Source organism: Mauremys mutica, chromosome 6, assembly GCF_020497125.1.
Source record: "Mauremys mutica isolate MM-2020 ecotype Southern chromosome 6, ASM2049712v1, whole genome shotgun sequence".
Lineage (NCBI taxonomy): Eukaryota > Metazoa > Chordata > Testudines > Geoemydidae > Mauremys > Mauremys mutica.
This window is the reverse complement of record NC_059077.1, coordinates 131,631,861-131,656,570: the sequence shown is the minus strand read 5'-3', so window position 1 is coordinate 131,656,570 and position 24,710 is coordinate 131,631,861. Positions and strand designations below refer to the sequence as shown.

Below are 24,710 nucleotides of genomic sequence, written 5' to 3'. Positions count from 1 at the left end.
CTGGCACTGGCCGCTGTCGGTAGGCAGGATACTGGGCTAGATGGACCTTTGGTCTGACCCAGTCTGGCCGTTCTTATGTTCTTAATAAATTATAGTAAATTGTGTGAACAGCCAGGACCCTGGCTCCCACCTGCAGCTTGGACATGGCTCCTTGCTCTCCTCCAGCTTCAGCTTCAGCTCCTGCATCTCCTACCCCCAGCCCTTGTTCCTCTCCTACCCTCTCCCATAAAATCCCCCTCCTGCTCCTCACACCCCCTCCAGTCCTGACCTTCCTTCCGGGCCCCTTTTCCTTCTTCACACTCCCTTTCAGCCCCACCATACCCCCAAACACTCTCCCCGTCTGCTCCCCTATTCCACACACATGCTCCCGCCCCCCTATACCTCCTCACCCCTTCCCCTCCTCACTCCCCCTCCGGCCCTGCCCCCACTTCTCCTCCTACCCAAGCCTCTTTCTCCCCAGTCAGGCCGTTCTGTGGGCCCTTTCCCAGGTCTCCCTCCCACAGGAGTGCTCCTGAGGGCCGGCACTGCCTCTCGTGTATTGCCAGGGGCTCCCTGGCAGGGTCTGGTTGGGTCTGACTCCCTCCTCCCCCTATCTCCCCCCCCAGGCCTGCACTCCAGGCGCATGTTCCATACGGTGGTGTCGGAGCCCGGCCCGGGGCTGCCCTGGTACAGCCGAGTTGCATACGTGGATGATCAGGTCATCTTCGACTACACCAGCGAGACGCAGAGGGTGGAGCCCCGCACAGTGTGGATGGCGCAGAACGAGGGTCCGGAGTTCTGGGACTTTCAGAACTTTTGGGCACGGTGCTGGCAGGCCTGGTTCAACGCGAGTCTGAACACCCTGCGTGAGCTGTACAACCAGAGCGAGGGTGAGTGCGGGACACAACACGACCTAGGGACACTGGGACATGGCACAGGGATGGGCGGGGAGTGCGGTTGATGTAAACAGGGTGAAGGGACACAGGGATGCATGTTGGGGATGGGGGGAGGAGACAGCCCTCAGGGGCATTTTCTCGCTGGAGTCCGTGTGAATGTGGGGGACAAAGGGATATGGGGTGGGGGGAGGGGCTGCAGGATGGAGGGTCCATGCGAAAGACATTTTTTGACACCTTCCAAAGTGGGACTCTCATACTGTTCCCTCCCCAAACACCCCAGATTTCTGTTACCAGTCCCACTTGCAACTACCTCTGCTGCCCTTCAGGGGACCGCCCCCCACCCCTTGTGTGTGGTTGTTTCCCAGGCAGAGTGGCAGAGGTGCGAAAGCCAGAAGTTCCAATCAGACCCAGCTCGTCTGACCCAGGCCAGAGAATCGCACCCAGTGATTCCTGCACGGAGGGGTTTGTTCCTTCTGGCTACGACAGTGACGCTGTCAGACCCTATAGCTAGAACAGGGCTCTGAGACGTCTTGTCTCAATTCCCAGACACCGAGTGATGGGGAATCCCAATATCGACAGCCCCAAGTGTTCAGACATCACGAGTCAGGCCCCAAAATCCTGAGTTTGGCTTAAATGTTGTGAGTATTTTGGGAATAATATTGGAGTTTATTTTTATTTGCCCTCTGGTTTGAGCCTTTAGAGGACACATTTCCAGGGTTTTCCCTGCTCCTAGAAGGACTAGAAGTTACTGCTGTAAGAAAAGAGAGCGGAGACTCTCCTCTAATCCCATAAATCCAGGAATTGGGGATTTAATAAAAACACCCGCTATCATGAGACGCACAGTAAAGTCACAGGAGCAGGCAGTGCTGCATTCACCCCAGCCCTGGAGAGAAGCTGCTCATCAGTGAGCCTCCTTCATTGTTCACGTTGTCTTATTTCCAGAATGAGTTTATCTAAGGTCAGACTCCTGTTTGCTTTGCAGAGTGAAGGTTTGACATCGACTTGGGCTGGAGAGTTAGTGAGAGAATCAGCCCCTCTAACGTGCAGAGACTCCCAGGCTTCCTTACTCCTGGCAGCACAAACTCCTGCACGTGTCCCCTGGTTGGAGCCCCCGGGGTCAGGCAGGTTCCCCTGCACACTATCAATAGATGTGTAAAGAGCTGTTCTTCCTGCTCGGTCCCCAGTGTACAGGGCTGTAGCCACCTGGCCAGGCCCCCGGTTGTGCTGTCTCACTTAGCTCGGTGATGATCTGTAAGTGTTCAGTGCCTGGCACTGCTGAACTGTCCTTGGCAGGTGTAATTGCTCTGCCCTTCCTGACAGGGGACTGGCGACTGACAATCCCTGATTCCCCCGTGTCAGTGGTACTGGCCTGTCGCATTGGTCCTCACCCAGGGGTGTCCCCAGCCCCTCCTGGTACCCCTCCCCCAATCCCTGCTGGCTCCCAGCACTGTGACAGCAGCAGTGAGAACTAATTCCCATCCTGCCCTGGACACCTGGGTTCCTGGCGGCCCTGCCCCAGGACTAAGTGACAGGGCAGAGCGATGCCAAGTGTCTGCCCCCCTAGCGCAACCTCTCTGTAGCTAGTTTAACCCTCTCCTGACTAGTCTCACCCATTGGTCCCCTGCTGCTGAGCCTGTCCAGCCTGACCTGCTCATACGGACACCGGCCTGCCCAGTGCTGAGAGAGGGGCTCTGCTCCCCGGCCCCTAAGCCTGCGCTGGGGAGCTGCTGTTCTGTCCCTGCTGCCCCCTCCTGCCCTCCTCCCCCCATTCACCCCCTCCTCACAGTCCTGGGGCTGCCAGCTCGCCGGAGACTGTCCCGAGTCCTGCACTTTGGCCACCAACAGTGTTCCCCTCGCTAGCTGCGTCTGCCCCCAACACGCACATGGGGGAATTCGGTGTCTGGTCCCTCTGGGACCCCATTGGTGCCCCACCTCGCTCATCCCTGTGGAGTGCAGCACGAAGGAGAAGAGGGGTGGGTGGGGAGGCCTGACCCACCTCACTCCTCTCGGGTGCCTGGCTTGGGATATCTGTGAGTTCTGTGACCAGCCACCCAGCACCTCTCCAGAGTCTCAGTGGTTCTCTCGTTACTCCATCCCTTTTCCCCAAAGTTGTTTTCTCACTTTTTGACTTTAGTTGATTGGTGTAAATTGTTAGTTGGACTCTCGTAGCAGAGTTTCCTCTGCTCCTGGAACTGGGCATGTCTTGGTCTCCGGGCTTCAAACCCGGAGCCTCCTGCGGCAAGCCCATGCCTTTGAGCGACCTGCACTCTAGCTGTCTAGAGTGCTTGGGTGAGACTCCTATTGCAGATCGCTGTCAGCTCTGCAACCGGGGACTTGCTGCCACTAGTCGGTGCCAGCAGAGCGGGCAAATAGAAGGGAGTATGTTGCCCTGAGCTTCCATTTGGTACCAAGCCTCTTGGTACTGTCTAGAGGGAAACTGTCTCTTCTTATGTCGAAGCAGGCTTCCCCCATCTCAACACCGATTCCTGGATCCTCAGCACCGTCCTTTGGAGCTGACAGGTACTACACACCCCTTGTCCCCACAAGAAGATTAATCATCCAAGTTGGAGTTTTAATCTTGCACCCAGCCGAGGGACTGGTACTAATACCCTGTGTAATTAGCCCTATGCAATGGTGGATCCTGCTGCAGGAGTTCCTCCGAGCACCTGTGCCAGTGGCCAATGACCCATGCAGACACAATGGCCTTTTTGGAACCCCTGGGGTTCTCTGGCCCCCCCGTCTAGGTGCTCCTACTCAGTGGTGTCTGAGAGGAGGATTCCTCTGTAACACCAAACAGCAGCTGATCCCGACTACGATACCGAGCCAGGTACCGACTCTCAGAACCTGAAGTGACAGGATCCAGTTGGTGCAGAAGGAGAGGAGGAAGTGCAGGCTGCCCCTTTCTCCTCTCCAGAAGAGGCAGGAGGGGGTGTTTGCCTCCCCAGGACACTTCAAATCTGCGTTTAACCCTTTCCCTGCTGGAGTGGGGCCACACTACCTGTTCCCTCTCTTTCTGTACCCGATCTCACAAGATCATGGCCAGATGCGCCATCTGCCTGACTGCGTGGAAGCTCCATGGTTAAATCCTGTGGAACTGGCCTGTTTGGAGCAGGTCTGCTAGGTCTTGCTAGGCAGTAGGAACCTTCTAGCAGAGCTACTTACCTCGCCAGGTGGAAGTGATTCTCCGTTTGGTCGTCACAACTAGGGGCACTGGAACCTCCCTACAAGTGTGAGGAGCGTGTCAGCACTTAAACTGTGGCTCTGCTCTTCCCCCAAGGCATCCCCCCTTCCACCTCTTCCCCTGAGGCTTCCCTCCTCGCTCTTGCCCGCTGCTAAAGTGGCAGGGCCAGGGCCCCTTGGCCCCCCTGTTCCAGTGCCCCACTTCTCACCTGCTGAGCCATCTCTCCAGACTGTTCTGGAGTCTCTGAAACAGCCAGGTCTAGCGATTCCATCTGTTAAGGTACACTTAGCAGCGATCTTAGCATTCTACCCCCTCCTGGATGGTCGATCACACAAAATGTCCATTCACTTCCTCAAGGGCTTGGAAAGACCATGTGACGTTGCACTCCATATGCTTTATGAAACTATGCTTATGAATGTGAATGACATAACTAGAATATGCTTTATGCTAAATATGCCATGCATCTATCTTTACAAAGGTTGTAACTTGCTGAATCTGTTTTTTCCATTTCTTGGCATGTATCATTTTTATGTCTGAATTTAGGGAAATAAGATATAAACTTGTATTTCTCTGTGTGTGCTGAGGAGGGGCCCATCAGCAAACATTTAACTAACAATGAACTTTTGGGAGATGCCAGTCCACATCCGCTGAGCTAACAGGTAAACAATGGCTTCAGCCTGCAAGAAGCTGAATCATTCATGGACATATGACTTACCCATGTAGCTGTGGTGATTTTGCACAGAAGAACAAAGGGGTTTCCGTCCACGAGAGAGCATATAAAAGGCCCTGGAAGCCCCTCCGTTTTGGTTTTGAGCTGGCTCAAGAGTCTGCCAGTCAGGAGAACAACCCTGTCTAGCACGTGAGATGTAAGCTGGAATTAATAAGGACTGTACCAAGGGAAAGGATTGGGCCCAGGCCAGGAACGAATCCAGTCTGTGAAACATGCTTATTGGAACATCTTTGAGGGTGAAATATTACCTATAACTAGATCCTCAGTGTATTAAGCTAGCCTTGCATTTTTTTGTTTTTTTTTAAATTACGTAGTAACTTATCTTGATCTATCTGTTATTACTTGAAACCACTTAAATCCTACTCTTTATACTTAATAAAATCACTTTTGTATATTAATAAACCCAGAGTAAGTGATTAATACCTTGCCGGGGGGGGGGGGCAAACAGCTGTGCATATCTCTCTATCTGTGCTATAGAGGGTGGACACTTTATGAATTTACCCTGTATAAGCTTTATACAAAGTAAAACAGATTTATTTGGGGTTTGGATCCCATTGAGAGCTGGGTGTCTGGGTGCTAGAGACAGATGATTTGCTAAGCGGTTTCAGTTAAGTCTGCAGCTTTGGGGATGTGGCCCAGGCCCTGGGTCTGTGTTGTAGCAGGCTCGTGTGTCTGGCTCAAGCAGAACAGGGATCTGGGGGTCCCAGACTGGCAGGGAAAACTGGCTCAGAGATAATTTCAGCACATCAGGTGACAGTCCCACTGGGATCTCTGTGACCCAACCCGTCACAGGCTATACCTACAAATCCAAGAGCCCAGCCCCCTGAGGGACTTAAACCTGGTCCTGTCAGAGCTCACAGGGCCTCCCTTTAAGCCACTGGCATTGCACCCTCTGTTGTACCATTCCTGGAAGGTCGCCTTTCTGGTAGCAATTACCTTAGTCAGGAGGGTCTCTGAGATTAGAGCTCTTATATCAAAACCTCTGTATACAGTGGAATTGCATCTTACGTGGGGGTTAGGTTCTAAAGTCAGTGCGTAAGGTGAAAATCGCGTATAGTCAAACGCTCATTGAATGCCATGGCAGGCGGAATTGCCTGCACCACAGATACAATATTTAAATTATTATTTTTCTCCCTTTTTTTTTTGCCGAGTGCATATAGTTAAAATTGTGTAAGTTGAATCCGTGTATGATGTGACTCCCCTGTACAGTGTTCTTTAAGGAAAAGGTACAACATCGCCCCCACCCGGGGTTCCTCCCAAAGGTAATCTTGCAGTTCGTAGTAGTCAGGCTATTTTCCTGCCCGTTTTCTTCCTGACTCCATTTAAGAATAGGTAGGAATGGTGTCTCCACACTCTGGATGTTAGGCGCGCCCTAATATTCTATATAGAAAGGACTAAGTCGATCCGTAAATCCACGCAGCTCTTTGTGACAGTAGCTGGTAGGATGAAAGGCTCAGAGAATTTCATCCTGGATCACGTTGTGCATTCACATGTGGTACGAGCTGGCAGGTAACCCACCACCTGCCTTCCTGACGGTCCATTTTATGAGAGCACAAGCTTCCTCGGGGGTGTTCGTGGCCCAGGCCTGATCCAGGACATTTGCAGAGCACCTGGGCACCAATACATACTTTTTCTTCCAACTACGCCATCACCCAGTAAGTTAGAGATGACACTGGGTTTGTCTGGGCAGTGTTATAATCCACATGTCCATGAATTCAGAGTCCACCTCTTATGGAACTGCTTGGGAGTCACCGAACATGGAATGGACATGTGCAAGTATTTGAAGAAGTGAAAATGATTACTAAATGTAGCACGGTGGTTACACCGCTCCTGCCCTGAAGGGCTTAAAACAGCCCTGGGGGAAGGTTGTGGCTGGGAGCTGCTAAAAAGGGCTGATTGGGAAGTGGCTGCAGCTGGGCCACGCCCCAATCAGGCCACAGCTGGCCTGGATAAAGAGGCTGGGAGCCAGGAGCTCAGCAGTCTCCCTCTGCCTGTAGACAGGGTACCTGAGTGGAGCAGGGCTGGGGAAAGGCAGAGGAGCTGGGGAGCTCTAGTCTGGAAAGCCTCAGGCTGCGGCCTAGCATAAGGCCAATGGATACTGGGGGTTGCAGAGGGCAGCCCAGGGGTAGGCAAAGGCAGCAGGTCCAAACCCACCTTTGCCAGTGATGAATGGCGTGTACACTGCAGTCTGCCACACGTCGTGGTGCTACATGGTGACTGGCAGTAGCCATATTCCAAGGTGAAGTAGAGATAGTGGGTGGAGGTTCCCTTGGGAGGGGGAGACCCAGAATTGTGGGGGTACTGCTGCGGGGGGCAGCATCCAGTTAAAGGGCCACTGGGTCCTGGAAGGGACGTGGGGGCCAAGAGACAGACGGATCAATGGCCTGCAGAGGGTGCTCTGGAGGCTGAAATCGAGCTAATTCCCGGGGGTGCCGCAGGGGTGAGTCTGCTCTTCTACACTAAACTTTCTGTAACCGTTGTTCTTTGAGACATGTTGCACATGTCGATTCTGTGAGCCACCGTCCTAGCCCTCTGTTGGAGTTGCTGGCGAGAAGGAAGTGAGAAGGTGCGGGGTCATCTGGTCCCCTCCACTACGACACGAGAGCACTGCATTAGGGGGCGCTAGAGCTGGCCTGGGGGGTATCACTGAGGGAAAACTTTCTGGCGACTGTGTGCGGGGTACGCACACCTAACGTGGAATGGACGTGTGCAACACACATCTCTAAGAACAACTGTTACAGGAAGGTTAGTCACTGTTTTTTGTCCAGATCTGGGGCATAGTTTTAAGGACACAGCTTAGTGGGCTTGGCTCTGTCCTATGGCTGTGATACCAAACTGTATTTTAATCCCTTGGCCTACATTTTTCCAGAAGTGATTAGTGATATTTGGGTGTCTGATATGCAGAGGCCGGGTGCTCCCACTTTCTGATCAGGCCCCTTGAAAAGCTCTCAGTTGGGCACCCAAAATCACTGGTCATTGCTGAAAATCTAGGCATTTACTTCTGTGTATCTAATGCAGGCAGGGGGAGCGGTGAAAATATTTGGGACCCTGTGTGGGTTTTTTTGTTCCCCCACATTCTGCCCTGTTTGCCAGGCTAGGGGTCTGATCCGTTCCCTCCTTGTCCCCTAAATTCTCCTTCCTGTCCCCATCCCCCTGTTTCCCTCGGTCTCCCTTCCTGCCTTCTGTCAGCCCAGGGGTGGCTGTATTAACTGAGTCTGCTCTTGGTTGTGTGCGAGATGGGGGCCGTTGTTGTGACGATTAGCCTGGCTGTAGGAAAATGGCGGCCAGCTGAACTAAGGGCCATCAATGGTCTGATCCTTACAGGGAATCACTTTGAGACAGTGGCCATGTGAAAAAGAGGCCAAGCATCCGAAGTTGGTTCTTTGCCGTTCCTAGATTGAGTTGAGGGCATGGGGAAGATGGGGCAGGGAAACAGAGTGACCCTGGGGATTCTGTGAGGTCATTAAACCAGAGCAGAGGTTAGTGCGGGGGACAGACCTGTACCCCCTCCCTACAGGGACATGGGGGTACTGTGAATGGAGGAGGTGGGGGACCAAGTGACCCTGTGGACCTGCAAAACTAATACAACCAGAGCAGGAGAGAGGAGGTACAGACCCCCTGCACTCCCTCTTTTCTCCAGAATGACCCTGACTACCAGAACTGAGGGGATCCTCAGAGAGCAGAAGAGAGCTGGAGGGGACAGACCCCAGCAGTATCCAGAGTACTCCCTTTGGGGTCGTGCCGCCCTGCACCCCCTGCAGGGAGCATACAAGAACAAGCAGCAGTGAGGTACTCTGCATTTAGGGGTCTTTAGTGTACAAGACCCCACAGATGGAGAGAGCACCACCTGCAGGTCTGGGTTCCCTCCTGAAAGGAGCTGGGAGGGTGCAGGACCCAACAGCATAAGTGAGAACCTCCTTTCTCAGGGGAGGGAGGGGCCAGTAGCAAGGAGAAGCACTGGGTACCTGCAGTGGGGTCTTGGTGAGATTTTCAGAGAGAGGCTGCTGCTGACCCTCCGCTGTGTTTTTCAGGATTTCACATTATCCAGATGATAAGCGGCTGTGATCTCCGGGAAGATGGCATCATTCAGGGGTTTTACCAGGATTCATACGATGGACGAGACTTTCTTACCTTCGATAAGGAGACCATGACTTGGGTAGCAGCAGATATTGGGGCTCAGATCAGCAAGAGGAGATGGGATGCTGAAGTATTTGATGACCAGTGGTGGAAACACTTCCTGGAGGAGAGATGTATTTCCTGGCTAAGGAGTTCTCTAGAGTACGGGAAGGAGACTCTGCAGAGGAAAGGTAAGGCAGGGGGACAAGCCCCACCCAGGAGGTCATTACAAGTTACATCTCCATTCCCCAGCCCCAGTTCCAAAATGGGGCATGGGGCCGTTCAGCTAACCTTGCACCAGGGATGGGTGGGGAAACAACCCTTCCCCCCCCCCCAGCTCTGCTGGGGAAAAAAGATAAGAAATTGAAAATGTTAAAAGCAGCTCACTGTAGAGAAGCTAATTCACCAAATGAGCCCAAATTTACCGCACAAATTCTCTCTCTTCCCCTGTTGTGACACAGCATTATCAAGGCAATCTGCCTGTGCACGTGCCTTTTAGAGCACTTTGCTTAATTATGGAAGTGCCACCACTTCTGTGGACACCAGCTTCAAACACCATGTAATTCTTCCTCATTCATTGTCTGTACCATCATATTTATTGTCTTGCTCCCATCCCCTGTGTTCCACCAATGACGGTAGCTTTGTTATTGTCGCCTCTTTGTCCAAACTTCTCCCACAGTCATCTATGTGCTTCCTTCCATGCCATCCCCTACATGTGGAATTGCCCTCCCCAAACTAACCTGGAAGAATCTTACCCTTGTCTTCCTTCAAGTTTTCCCCCCTCAAGACCTACCTTTGCTGCAACACTTTCATCCTTATTACTTGATTCTTTTATGTATAAGACATCAGATAATCACACACAGTCAAATTTATTACCAAAACTTTTTAGTTAAAGATTAATCAACTCACATGTAGAAGGGAAGAGATTAAATGCTTTATGACACTGATTCAGAAGGACAGTTTCAGCATAATCTGCTTCAAAATGTTAACTCGCTATTTCCCATGTATGTACTGTGATAGACCCAGGCCAGTTGGGTATAGCAGAAGGCAGATATACTGGCCACTGGATTAACAGTTTTCTGTTCCCTGGCTGACCAGACCAGGGGCTGCTCCAGGCTAATGAGAACACCTGACTCTAATTAGCCTGCAAAGGGTCAGGTGAGGCTATTCAGTTAATGTGACCACCTGACTCTAATTAAGGCCCCACTGATACTATAAAAAGGGCTCACTCCAGTCAGGCAGGGGAGCCAGGGAGCCAGAGGAGAGGAAGTGCGGCTGAAGGGCTGGTTAATGAAGACACCCTCAAACCATCGTTAAGGGAGCCCTAAGGTAAGGGTGAAGAAGGGAGAAGCAGGAACTGTGGGGAAGTGGCCCAGGGAAATGTAGCAACTCTGGCAGTGAAAGGCTGGCTGCCAACAGCTGGTACCATTAGGGTCCCTGGGCTGGAACCCGGAGTAGAGGACGGGCCCGGGTTCCCCCCAACCCACCACTACAGGAACATCTCCTGGAAGGGGAGGTCAGGCTCCTGTCAGGACAGGAGGCTAAACTGTTCTGAAATAAGCCCCCAGGGACAACAGAGACTGTGGGAGTTCTCTCACCAACCTCCTTGCAGGCCTATGATGAAAAGGGCTCAGTAGACTGTAACCCTGGCCCTAGAGAGAGAAGGGCTACGTGGAGGGTCACAGTGAGCCACTGAGGCTGGCATAAACCGCCTAAAAGCGCAGGACCCATGGGAGCAAGGTCAGAGCTCTGCCACAACACCTTGTCTGTTACCAATTTCCCAGATTAGTTAGCATCATTACACACCCTAATCTTTCCCTTCCCAAACAGTTTGCGCTTGCTGTTCAAGGTTACTTGAAATTTGTACCCAGTTTTTTGCAACAATTTTACTAGTAGCTTATTCTCTCACAAACCTCAGCAGAACATTATCTTCTCCTTGGCCCTCTTTACAAATGCCAAGAAGAAAAAGCCATACACAGCAATGTGATGTATAGTTCACTACCAAGGGGCTGGGAAACTGATTTTTCAACTTGTGTAAATCATTTTGAAATCCATAATACTGGGGTAAATAGTTTTGTTAAGAACCTACAAGAAATTAGCCAATTAATATTACCTAGTTTGAGGGGCAATTTAGCACTGTGTGTCACTTTTTGTTAAACGGGTCCTTTCCATCTTTAATTGGTCAGTTTATCTAGTTCATTTTTTGCTCCATGGCTAGGGCAAGATTATTTCCTCTTTCATATCCAGGGACTGTGAGGAGATGGGCACAAACCTAGCATATGATTGACACCTGTATCTGGAGCTTAATGAAGCCTTTCAAGGTACTTGTGTCACTGTGGCTGGGAGCAGAGGCTTCTGGTTACCACATTAATAGAATTTGGTCAGGGACCTGGATTTGGGGTTCACCATTGCTGATGCTGTGAATTCGGCACAGAAATTCTCTAACATGGTGGTTTTCTCTCATAGGAGGGTTTCCGTCTCATGGACTCTCATCCTCTCCCACTGCTGGGGTCTCAGAATTTCATGCTGCAAAGCTCCAGCAAAGACTGCCTGGATTAGAGCTTGAAAACAGCTAACTTCAGTTTCGTCTTTTTCCCAGTGCGCCCAACAGTTAGAGTGAGTGACAGGTCATCTCATGACGGCCTCACCACCCTCTCCTGTAAGGTCAGTGGGTTCTACCCCCGGGACATCACCGTGACCTGGCTGAGAGATGGGGAGAGCAGACAGCAGGTGACCTACTCTGAAGGCATCCTACCCAGTGGGGACGGGACCTACCAGACCTGGGTGGCAATGGAGATTGATCCCACGATCAAAGCCCATTATTCATGTCACGTGGAGCATGAAAGCCTGTTAGAGCCACTCTCTGTCCCCTGGGGTAAGGAGTTTGTGTGTGTGTCTGTTTTCCTAGTGGGAGAGGGGGAATCCATTACTCTCAACCCCTGAAAAATTCTCATTTCGATGTATAGGCTGAAGCTGGAATTTCCTCAGGGCCTGTGAGGCCCTGTCCCCTTTGGCCCTGTCCCTCTGCAGTCAAGTTCTAGTGCTAGACTTGGGACCCACAGTGCCTGGGGCTCATGCCTTGCTCTCCAGTTTGCTGCCTCTGGGGCTGTTGGATACATCCCAGCAATACAGTGTCTCTGAAGGGAGAAGATTAACAATGAGACATTAAGGCCTGAAGGGACCATTCTAATCATCTGATCTGAGCTCCTGCATAGCCAAGGGCAGAGGTGAATCTCACCAGGGACCCCAGCATCCAGTCTGGTCATGTGGGGGCGAACTAGATCTGATCCTTCAGAAGGAGATGCCCATTCCAGATGTAAAGTCTCCAAGGGATGGAGAATTTACCATATCCCAGGGGAAGCTCAAATCTGCCTCTTATTTCCAGACAGAATTGGTCTGGCTTCAGTTTGCAGCCCCCCGTCTCAACTTCATGCACTCGTGGTCCTGCCATGAGTGCAGAGGACAGGACTAGATGACCTCTCGAGGTCCCTCCCAGTCCTATGATCCAGCAGGTTCTCAGAAACATGGCTCTACGGGCCCTTCATTCTTGTCCATGTGGCCAGAGAGATGTTTAATTTTGGGAGCAGCCTGTTTCTGTGTGCAGTGATGCTGGAAGAGAGGGTGTGGCCTTGGAATGGAGCGAGGAGGCAGATTAGAGCCCTGCATCACGGGAGAGAGTCTCCTATGCCCCTAGCATAAGAAAGTTGAGGAAGAATTTATTACACATGGAGCTGCCTTCCAGACATCTTTTTTGCTTGGTTAATCGGGATGTGGAAAAATGCAGCATTTGGAAGTGCAAACCATTTCTAAAAGGGCAGCCTGCACTGGAAATCTAGTCATCAGATGGTTTCACATCATAATCCTGCTACCACATCTCCCTGGTGGGAAGGATAGCTCAGTGGTTTGAGCATTGTCTGCTAAACCTCAGGGCGGTGAGCTCAATTCCGGAGGGGACTGTTTAGGGAACTGGGGTAAAGGTCCATGTGGGGATTGGTCCTGCTTTGAGCAGGGGGTTGGATTAGATACCTCCTGAGGTCTCTTCCAACCTTGATATTCTATGAAACCACATTTCCTTTTTCTCTTACAGTAAAAATGAAAAATATTTATATTATGTGCCTCTTTCAGACAACAGGATAAGATGATTAATGAAACTGAATGTGTATAGAGGAACTCAAGGTTTAACAGGTTTATATAAACCAAGGACAGTGTTAAAATATCTCTCTCCTCTCCTGTTCAATTCCTGCCTCCTCAAAAAACACGCATTATGTCTGTAACTCCATTCATGGCAGAGCTTTGAAGTCAGTTTCCAGTTTGTCACCAGAATCACACAATGGGATTGTGTTCCATTAGTCATGAAAGTCATCATGGTCAAGGGGGGTTAGGGGTTGGGAGCCAGGACTCCTGGGTTCAATTCTTGGCTCTTGCTCTGACTCACTTCCTCCTCCAATTCAGGGATGATACTGACATCCATCCTCCCCCACACAGAGGTTTATGACAATTGATTGTTATAAAAGTCTTATTTTAAGTGCTACATATTATTATGAATTTATAGATTCATAGATTCTAGGGCTGGAAGGGACCTTGAGAGGTCATCAAGTCCAGTCCCCTGCCCTCATGGCAGGACCAAATACTGTCTAGACCATCCCTGATAGACATTGAAGTAGTAGAGGCTGTGTCCAGGACTTTCTACGGTGGAGTGCAATGCATGGTGGCTGCGTGGAGCTCCCTGGAAGGGGTGGAGGGTTGCAGGACTCAGCCCTTATCTGGGGAGCTGACTGACTGATCCCTGCAGTGGGATGAAACGGAGGGGTTTAGTGGTGGGAGTATTTTTCCCCATTGATCATTCTCTCCCTTCCATTTCAGAACCAAATAACAGTCTGATTCCCACTGTGGCTGGAGTTATCACTGCAGTTGTCCTGGTTGGTGTTATAATTGGAGTAGTCGTCTGGAAAAAGAAACACTCAGGTAAAGAGACTGGGATGGGGGGATTCCCTGGACTTGCTGGGCCCTGCACACCCACCTAAGGACAACAGCAATACAGGAATCAGTGTCAGTGCGGTGTAACTGCCCCACTGCGGGACTGAGCTAGTGACACCCAATGGGAGCTGCTGGAGGGCCAGATCCAGAAACTGGGGGTGGGGTTACCGTTAATATGGGGCTAGATTTTTCCAAAGAGCTCAGCATCCAGTGCACCAAGGTCTTTGGAAACAGTCTCATTGTGTCTTTCTCTCCTGCCAATTATGAGTGCCTGGGACCTTGAGTCCATTACTGAGCGTCAGGGGGCCGTGCTGGGCCTGGGGCCCTGTTTCTGAGCTATGGACACTGATTGCAGTCGGTTCCTGCCTTGGGAGCTGCATTCACTGAAATTTACCTTTTCTCTGCAGGGAGGAAGGGAGACGGCTACGCTGTAGCTCAGGGTAAGTGACAAGAGACCCATCGCCTCTTTTCAAGTGGCCACCTCCGAACAGCCATCAGTATTCGCACAGTACATTTCATACAGAGGAATCCAACAATTGTGATTTCATCATTGAATTCCAAGGATTCAATCATTCCTTGTTTCAGACAGGAATGTGAGCGTTCTATTTGTCCTTTCAGAAAGCTAACGTGGTCCCTCCTGGCCTGTTATACCCACCACTCATGAAGGTGCGTGAGCTAACATATCTTTTATTGGACCAACTTCTGTGGGCGGGGGGGAGGGAAGGCAAGCTTTCAGAAAGCCCCCACTCTTTTAAAAGTGACCTGCCCTCCCTCGCCCCCTGTTCCAGTACCCCTGAGCTGAGTTTCTCCAGCAGCAGGAGGAGTCCCACAGCTGAGCCAGGCAAAGGAGCCAGACCTCAGCCAAAAGAGCAGAGACCTGCAAAGGTGGAAGTACGCATACCAACTGTAAGAGTCGAGTCAATTGAGATGAGCTATCATCAGCAGGAAAAAAACAAACAAAAGAAAACCTTTGAAGTGATAATCGAGATGACCCATAGAAGGTGTGAGGAGAACTTAACATAGGGAAATAGATTCTATTAGTGTAATGACCCAACCATTCCCAGTCTCTGTTTAAACCTAAGTTAATTGTATCTAATTTGCATATTAATTTGAGTTCAGCAGTCTCTCTTTGGAGTCTGGTTTTTTTTTTTGGCAAAATTGCCACGTTCAGGTCTGTCACTGAGTGGTTAGAGAGGTTGAAGTGTTCTCCCACTGGTTTTTGAATGTTATGATTCCTGATGTCAGATTTGTGTCCATTTATTCTTTTGCGTAGAGACTGTCCGGTTTAGGCAATGTACATGGCAGAGGGGCATTGCTGACACATGATGGCATATTTCACGTTGGTAGATGTGCAGGTGAACGAGCCCTTGATGGCGTGGCTGATGTGATTAGGTCCTATGATGGTGTCACTTGAATAGATAAGCGGTCAGAGCTGGCATCGAGCTTTGCTGCAAGGATAGGTTCCTTAGCTAGTGTTTTTTGTTGTGCGGTTGCTGGTGAGTATTTGCTTCAGGTTGGGAGGCTGTCTGTAACCGAGGACTGGCCTGTCTCCCAAGATCTGTGAGAGTGAGGGATCATCTTTCAGGATAGGTTGTAGATCTTTGATGCGCTGGAGGGGTTTTAGTTGGGGGCTGTAGGTGATGGCTAGTGGGGTTCTGTTACTTTCTTTGTTGGGCCTGTCCTGTAGTAGGTGGCTTCTGGGTACTCTTCTTGCTCTGTCAATCTGTTTTTTTTCACTTCAGCAGGTGGGTATTGTAGTTTTAAGATGCTTAATAGAGATCTTGTAGTTGTTTATCTCTGTCTGAGGGATTGGAGCAAATGCGGTTGTATCTTTAGAGCTTGGCTATAGACAATGGATCGTGTGGTGTGTCCTGGATGGAAGCTGGAGGATGTAGGTAAGTATAGCAGTCAGTGGGTTTCTGGGATAGGGTGGTGTTTGTGACCATCGCTTATTAGCACAGTAGTGTCTAGGAAATGGATCTCTTGTGTGGATTGGTCTAGGCTGAGGTTGATGGTTGGATGGAAATTGTTAAAATCACGGTGGAATTCCTCAAGGGCTTCTTTTCCATGGGTCCAGATGATGAAGATGTCATCAATGTAGCACAAGTAGAGTAGGGGCGTTAGGGGACGAGAGCTAAGGAAGTGTTGTTCTAAGTCAGCCATAAAGATTTTGGCATATTGTGGGGCCATGCGGGTACCCATAGCAGTGCTGCTGACCTGAAGGTACACATTGTCCCCAAATGTGAACTAGTTGTGGGTGAGGACAAAGTCACAAAGTTCAGCCACCAGGCTTGCCGTGACATTATCGGGGGTAGTGTTCCTGATGGCTTTAGTCCATCTTTGTGTGGAATGTTGCTGTAGAGGGCTTCCACATCCATAGTGGCTAGGACGGTGTTTTCTGGAAGATCACCGATGGATTGTAGCTTCCTCAGGAAGTCAGTGGTGTGTCGAAGATAGCTGGGAGTGTAGGGCCTGAGGAGAGAGTCCACATAGCCAGACAATCCTGCTGTTCACTAGGGACGTGGTGAAGCACTGGAATGGGTTACCTAGGGAGATGGTGGAATCTCCATCCTTAGAGGTTTGTAGGGCCCAGCTTGACAAAGCCCTGGGGTGGTGGCGGTTGCCCCGAACCACACTGCTTGCAGCATCCCACTTGCCCCCCCTTTCTCAAGTGAGCCTCCCACCCTCCCTGCCTTGCTCCTGCCCCTGTGGCCTCTCAGCCCTTGAGCGCAGCCCTGCCACCCACACAGGCTGTGTAGGGCACCAGAAATGATAGGGACAGCCCTGCCAATATATCTTTTTTGAGATGGGGCGACCACATCTGCACACAGTATTCAAGGTGTGGGCGAACCATGGATTTATATTCATAGATTCATAGACTCTAGGACTGGAAGGGACCTCGAGAGGTCATCAAGTCCAGTCTCCTGCCCTCATGGCAGGTCCAAATACTGTTTAGAGTCTAGACCATCCCTGATAGACATTTATCTAATCTACTCTTAAATATCTCCAGAGATGGAGATTCCACAACCTCCCTAGGCAATTTATTCCAGTGTTTAACCAGCCTGACAGGAACTTTTTTCCTAATGTTCAGCCTAAACCCCCCTGGCTGCAGTTTAAGCCCATTGCTTCTTGTTCTATTCTTAGGGGCTAAGATGAACAAGTTTTCTCCCTCCTCCTTATGACACCCTTTTAGATACACCTCTACTCCGATATAATGCAACCCGATATAACATGAATTTGGATATAATGCGCTAAAGCAGCGCTCCGGGTGGGGCTGCGCTCTCCGGCGGATCAAAGCAAGTTCAATATAACGCCGTTTCACCTATAACGCGGTAAGATTTTTTTTTTTTTTTTGGCTCCCGAGGACAGCGTTATATCAAGGTAGAGGTGTACCTGAAAACTGCTATCATGTCTCCTGTCAGTCATCTCTTTTCCAAACTAAACAAACCCAATTCTTTCAGCCTTCCTTCGTAGGTCATGTTCTCTAGATCTTTAATCATTCTTGTTGCTCTTCTCTGGACCCTCTCCAATTTCTCCACATCTTTCTTGAAGTATGGTGCCCAGAACTGGACACAATACAGTTGAGGCCTAAGCAGCACAGAGTATAGTGGAAGAATGACTTCTTGTGTCTTACTCACAACACACCTGTTAATGCATCCCAGAATCACATTTGCTTTTTTTGCAACAGTATCAAGGTGAGGGAGGGATAGCTCAGTGGTTTGAGCATTGGTCTGCTAAACTTCAGGGTTGTGGGCTCAATCCTTGAGGGGGCCATTTAGGCAAAAATCTGCCTGGGGGTTGGACTAGATGACCTCCTATGGTCCCTTCCAACCCTGATATTCTATGATCACACTGTTGATACTATAACCCCTAGATCCTTTTACTGCCATACTCCTTCCTAGACAGTCTCTTCCCATTCTGTACATATGAAACTGATTATTCCTTCCTAACTGGAGCACTTCAAATTTGTCTTTGTTAAACTTCATCCTGTTTACCTCAGACAATTTGTCCAGATCATTATGAATTATGACCCTATCCTCCAAAGCAGTTGCTATCCCTCCCAGTTTGGTATTATCTGCAAACTTAATAAGCGTACTTTCTATGCCAATATCTAAGTCATTGAGGAATTATTGAACAGAGCTGGTCCCAGAACAGACCCCTGCGGAACCCCACTTGTTATACCTTTCCGGCAGGATTGGGAACCATTAATAACTACTCTCTGAGTACGGTTATCCAGCCAGTTATGCACCCACCTTATAGTAGCCCCATCTAAGTTGTATTTGCCTAGATTATTAATAAGAATATCATGCGAGACCATATCAAATGCCTTACTAAAGTCTAGGTATACCACATCCACCGCTTCTCCCTTATCCACAAGACTCGTTATCCTATCAAAGAAAGTTATCAGATTGGTTTGACATGATTTGTTCTTTACAAATCCATGCTGGCTATTCCCTATCACCTTACCAGCTTCCAAGTGTTTGCAGATGATTTCCTTGATTACTTGCTCCATTATCCTCCCTGGCACAGAAGTTAAACTAACTGGTCTGTAGTTTCCTGGGTTGTTTTTATTTCCCTTTTTATAGATGGGCACTAGATTTGCCCTTTTCCAGTCTTCTGGAATCTCTCCCGCCTCCCATGATTTTCCAAAGATAATAGCTAGAGGCTCAGATACCTCCTCTATTAGCTCCTTGAGTATTCTAGGATGCATTTCATCAGGCCCTGGTGACTTGCAGGCATCTAACTTTTCTAAGTGATTTTTAACTTGTTCTTTTTTTATTTTCTCTTCTAAACCTACCCCCGTCCCATTAGCATTGGCAAGATATTTTCTGTATCTGCCATGTGAGATGCAGGGCATCTGCAGCTAGCGAAATCAGGGATGCTTTTTTTCTGGGCTGCGCTATGCCAAACATCCAGGAGGAGGGTCACAATGCCTCCTTTTAGTTTTACAATCTAATAGTGCAAGAAAGAGTTTTAAAAACATCTGCAGTGTTCTAGGGCCATAGGATGGCTGCTGCTGCCCCTTTCAGAAGCTGACATTGCACTAGTTAGAGCAGGGGTCAGCAACCTTTGAGAAGTGGTGTGCCACAGCTTCATTAATATAAGGTTTCACGTGCCAGTAATATATTTTACATTTACAGGGGCCAGTGGACAGAACCCCAGACTGGCAGTGCGGGGGGCAGATGGCACCCCAGACTGGCAGCTCCTGCCAGCCAGGGTCCCGGCCGCAAGCCCCGCTCAGTCCACTGCTGGTCTGGGGTTCTGTCCATCCAGGCTGGCAGCAGGCTGAGCGGGGCCAGCGGCCAGGACCCCAGCTGGCAGCAGAGTGCCACTAAAAAGCAGCTTGCATGCCGCCTTTGGCATGTGTGCCACAGGTTGCCAACCCCTGAGTTAGAGCAAGATGATAAGAGAATATGAAAGAGCTTTGTCTCTTTCTAATACACACTTGCATATTCCCAGTGCCCAGAACCCCACATCTGTACCAGTGTTCACAGTCCTGCTCTATTGCTCTGGGCAGTTCAGCAGACTGGCATCACACCACACCGTGCACCAAAAGGCTTAGGGCTTGTCTAGAGGAAAGTCTTTTTATATAGGTTTGGTCCAGCTATAGAGGAATAGAGCTGCCCCAGGTGGCTGATTAGTAAAAGAGCACTTGGACCTAACAAAGGCTACCCAAGCTCAGTTAGCAGGAACTCCTAAGAGACAGGAATCTCCAGTGATGGGGCTCTCCCATGAGAAGGCTAAGCTGGGAGCCTAGAAGATGAGCTTTCCTGAGGACCCTGCCAAGATGGGAAGCCTGTAAGGGGAGCACCTGGAGAGGAGCGTCTCTTAGATGGGCTGTGCTCCACCTGGCCCTAAGGTTTTGGGGGCTGCTAGGAATTGTGTGGTGCTTGGTGTATATTTATGACAATAACACTGTTTGATACTGTACCTATGAATTTTGCGGCGTTTGCTGTACCTCTTTAATTATTACACCATGGTTGCACAGATTCCATAAGGTGGTTGCACAGATCCCATAAGGTTTGTTGCCCTGTGCAAGAACTAGTAGTGGGTGCTTTCAGTAGCATGAGGCATTCTAATCAGATGTTGTGAAATAATAAAAATACATTATGTTCCCAAAGATAGATTTTTATTGCCTACTAAAACCAGCACATGGAAACTATGTGAAATTAAAAAACAAATGCAATAACAACTTCTGAAATAAACTAAAGGAACAAACTAAGCAAGGCGAAAGAACGTTCCAGTCCATTTTGACTACACATACGGCAAACGTGGCTCTCACAGGTCAGTCAGAGTATGTCAAGCTGTGGTTGTCCTTATCGTCCCCCAGGATTGAGGCTGGAGTAGGCTGGCCCCTGATACCACCTGGAACGTTGAGGGATGGGGCAGAAGGAGGTGCTACAATGGAGTTCTCCACTGAATGCAAAAGGCGGTGGGCCTGTGATTATTGAACCTGTGGAGCAACAAGAGTCGGCAGCATCTGTGTTTGTTGCTGGAGAAGCCCCCTCATGTCCTAGTGCAGTTCCTGCTCCTTTTTCCAGCGGCAGGGGAAGATTTGAAAAGTCATTGATCGTGGGAGTTTCAGGCTGCTATTTGGGTCACGCTATGTCACATAGATCTTTTTCCTGTCTGCGCCTTTTCCCTCACCAGCTTGTTGGCCATATTCACTCTCCATGCTCACTGTTCACAAGCTGCTGCAGCACTGGCTTTCAGGATCTCACTGAACGTGTCATTCCGAGTCCTTGTCTTCCTCCTTGTTGTCTGGGTCAGGCATTCCACTGGCGAAGAGGTGAGGTCCCCTCCAGGCCGCAACGCCAGCAGCTGCAGATAAACCAGCGGTATTATTGTAAGAAGTTGTGCTGCTGTATGATTAAAATATGACCATGTATATCATTGTTGCTAACATTGTTATGTCATTGCAAGAAATCTTATACAAAGTATGCCATGTAAAGTATCAATGGAAAAGTACAACCTATCAAACATGATTATTCTGTTTGTATGCATGTATCCTCTTTATCTCTGAAGTTATGAATATTGACTATGTGCCAGTATCTCAAATAAAAACAACAAGGAGTTGAGAAATGTGGTTTCTCCTGGGTAACACCCACCAGGAAGTTTACATCCAGCCTAGCCAGCACATTGTGAATGGACCATTCAAGTTGATGGCCCATTAACTAACACAACTTACAACTCCTGAAAGAGCAATTTTACCTTTTTAACTCCTGAAAGAGCAACTTAACCCTCTCTGGGCCAGAGGGAGAGACACTAAGCCTCCTTTTGGCTATGGCTATACTCGCACTTTGAAGCGCTAAGTGTAGTCAAAGCGCCAGCACTGGGAGAGAGCTCTCCCAGCGCTGTCCGTACTCCACCTCCCTGTGGGGAATAACGTACAGCGCTGGGAGCTTTGACCACACTGGCGCTTTGCAGTGCCGCAATTTGCAGTGCTGGAGAGGGTGTGTTTTCACACCCTGCTGCAGCGCTGCAAATTTGCAAGTGTAGCCATGGCCTCTGTATCACTCAGCCTACTACCACCGAGGGTTCATATACCAACTATAAAAATCCTTTCCAGGCTCAGAGCGAGAAACACAAAGTTCTCCTCTTTAGCTCAGTCTTGCTACGGCTGAGGGTGTCTGCACCTAGGATTTTTCAGTGTGGAGCAAGGATCTCTAAGTCCTCCTCCGGTTGCCCAACCTTACTATGACCAGGGATATACCCGCCTCCAATTATTTCCCCCCAGCAGTCCAGGGTGGAGAGTGGAATGCTAAACCTCTCCCCTTTTTCTCAGCCCTGCTATGACTGAGGGTGTGTATACCTCTTCTCAATGCATAGTATTTTACTATTTGAATAAGATTTAAACCCAAACTCCTTTTTCCTTCAGAGTTTCTGGTTAATTAACTGAAAGTTTACAATCTTTTCCCTATAGTGCCAGGCTCACTAAAGCTGGCGGTGTGCACACCAGTTTTTATAAGAACTGTGGATTCTATGCTTGCTCCCCCTTTGCATTCTCCACTAATAATGTTGTACAGACAAAACTACACAGGATCTTTCCAGGGGGCAAGACAAAGATGCCACATTTATTATGATGATAATCTGATTCATGACCAATAACTAATATCTTAATCCTTATACACACACATTATACCTATACACACACACACACACACACACACACATCCATTAGATGTGCTGCAGCTGCTGGATAGTTACCAGTTCTGAAGATAGCTTGAGTTCATGGCTTGATTTTGCAGCTTGGGTTCGTAGCTTGTGGCGGCTAACTGGCCAGGAAAACCGGGCACAAGGACGAGCTGGGTCTCTGTTGGGCATGTACCGATGTCCTTCCATGTTGGCAGCAGAATGTTACCCTCCAAAATCTTCTATCTTAGGCTTTGGCTACACTTGCACTTCAAAGCGCTGCCGCGGCAGCGCTTTGAAGCGCTAAATGTAGTCAAAGCGCAGCGCTGGGAGAAAGCTCTCCCAGCGCTGTCCGTACTCCACCTCCCTGTGGGGAATAACGTACAGCTCTGGGCACCGTGCTCCCAGCGCTGGGGCTTTGACCACACTGGCGCTTTGCAGCGCCGCAATTTGCAGCGCTGGAGAGGGTTGCACACCCTGCTGCAGCGCTGCAAATTTGTAAGTGTAGCCATGCCCTGAGACCCGGGGGTGCCCCAAATTTTTGGGTGCCCTATGCAGCCAGGTATGCTGCATATGCCTAAAGACGGCCCCGGGGCCCCACCAGCCAAACGCAGCTGGCGGGGGAGGGTAAGTCCAAGGGAGGCTCACGGAACAGGGGCCTGATAGAAAGGTCCGGAGGGCCCGGGGTGAGGGGTGGTCGGGGAGCTCCTTCCCGCAGGGCCCACCACAAGAAGACAAGAGAAATGGGCGATTAGGCCGCCCCCACCTCCTGGAGTACGCGCAGGGGGGTCGGAAGGGTGGAGAGCCCCATGCGCCGACCGAGCACACGGGGATCCACCTGGTCCCCCCTCTCGTAGTCCAGAAGGTCTCTGACCCTGGTGGCTTCTGCCAAGACCAAACTCCGGTGCACCAAGAGAGACTCCGCCACCTGCACACGTAAGTCGGGCTTGTGTAGCAGGGGCTACGCGAGGAGGTCCGCCCCCTCGGTGGCCACAACGGACCTGGTCCGGAGGAGGTCCTGGTAGAAGACCGGCAGCCCGGAGAGGTCTCGCGGAAGACCCCTCGGATCGAGATAAAGGAGCTGCCGGTCGTATCAGAGCCTCGGATCCAACCTGCACCATAAAGGAGTTTCTTCAGGGCCTGGAGGTGCCCGACATGGACCTGGCTATGAACGCAGGCCAGGCCCTGTCCTCCCTCCTCCAGCAGAAGACTCAGGACCCCTGCAGAGACCCCGTGCAGTCCTGGCCAGAAACACTCCAGGGCTGTCCTCTGGAGCCTGGCCAGGATCCCCCAGGCCGGGATCAGGGTGTTGAGCTGGTGCCAGAGCATGGATAGGACGAGCTGGTTCAGCACCAGCACCCTCCCTTGCAGGGAGAGATACCGGAGCAGTCATAAGAACACAAGAACGGCCGTACCGGGTCAGACCAAAGGTCCATCCAGCCCAGTATCTGTCTACCGACAGTGGCCAATGCCAGGCGCTCCCAGAGGGAGCGAACCCAACAGGCAATGATCAAGTGATCTCTCTCCTGCCATCTATCTCCATCCTCTGACGAACAGAGGCTAGGGACACCATTCTTACCCATCCTGGCTAATAGCCATTAATGGACTTAACCTCTATGAATTTATCCAGTTCTCTTTTAAACGCTGTTATAGTCCTAGCCTTCACAACCTCCTGTCCATCTCTGCGGCCGCTCGCCCACCCTGGCCTCCAAATCCTGCCAGTTCTCCGGCAGAGAAGGATGTGTGGTGGAAAGGTAAATGCTGAGATAGAGCAGCGGACTCGCACTCCACTGGATGGCTTGAAGTGCAGGTGGGAGGGAGCTCGCCTGCCACCCGTCCCCGACCACCAGGCCAGAGCTCTTGACCCCATTGACCCGGGTGGAGGAGGCTGTGGAGTAAATGGTCTGGCAAGTCTCCACCCGCGCCAAGTTGCCTGGGTCCTGGACCACGAGGAGCACATCGTCAGCATACGCCAACAGGGCCAGCCGCAGCTCTGGCTCCCAAAGCACCAAACCCATCAACCTCCAGAGGAGGAGACAAAGGAAGGGCTCAATCGCCAGAGCATACAGCTGGCCCGAGAGGGGGCACCCCTGCCGTACTCCCCGCCTGAAGCTGACCAGCTCGGTCAGGGTCCAGTTGAGCCTGACCAGGCGCTCTGTGTCAGTGTACAGCACCTGGAGGAAACCCACGAACTGGAGCCTGAAGCTGAAGGCTCACAGAGTGCCCAGGAGATACCCATGGTCCATCCTGTCGAACCCCAGGGACAGGAGGGTGAATGACAGACCACCCCTACGTCCCAGCTCCAAAAGGTCCCGGACTATGTACAGGTTATCGAAGATGGTCCAGCCTGGGATGGTGTAGGTCTAGTCAGGATGGACCACTTCCGCCTGCACGGACCCCAGCCACAGCGAGATGGCCTTATCTATAACCTAATAGTCCATGCTGAGGAGTGAGATGGGATGCCGGTTCCATAGGTCGCAGAGGTCCCCCTTCTTTGGCAATAAGGCGAGCACGGCTTGCCTGCACAAGAGAGGGAGGACCCCGCTTTTCAAGGACTCGGCCTAAACAGTGATGAGGTCCGGGCCGAGGATGTCCCAGAACACGCAATAGAACTCCACGGTCAGCCTGTCCATGCCCGGGGATTTGTTGGTGGCCGTGAGGCAGAGGGCTTCCGAGAGCTTGGCCAGAGAGAGAGGCG

At 50.6% G+C, this 24,710-nt stretch overlaps 1 protein-coding gene across 1 annotated transcript in view; it reads left to right on the top strand.

The window, feature by feature from the left end:
• LOC123372401 (class I histocompatibility antigen, F10 alpha chain-like) overlaps positions 1-20,955 on the top strand; it is a 29,008-nt gene extending 8,053 nt beyond the window's left edge. The window contains exons 2-7 of the mRNA XM_045020464.1: positions 606-869; positions 8,818-9,093; positions 11,502-11,777; positions 13,766-13,867; positions 14,287-14,319; positions 20,211-20,955. Coding sequence (XP_044876399.1) covers positions 606-869; positions 8,818-9,093; positions 11,502-11,777; positions 13,766-13,867; positions 14,287-14,319; positions 20,211-20,227 — 968 coding nt within the window. The 3' untranslated portion in view covers positions 20,228-20,955. The remainder of the gene's footprint in view (positions 1-605; positions 870-8,817; positions 9,094-11,501; positions 11,778-13,765; positions 13,868-14,286; positions 14,320-20,210) is intronic.
• Positions 20,956-24,710: the final 3,755 nt, after the last annotated feature.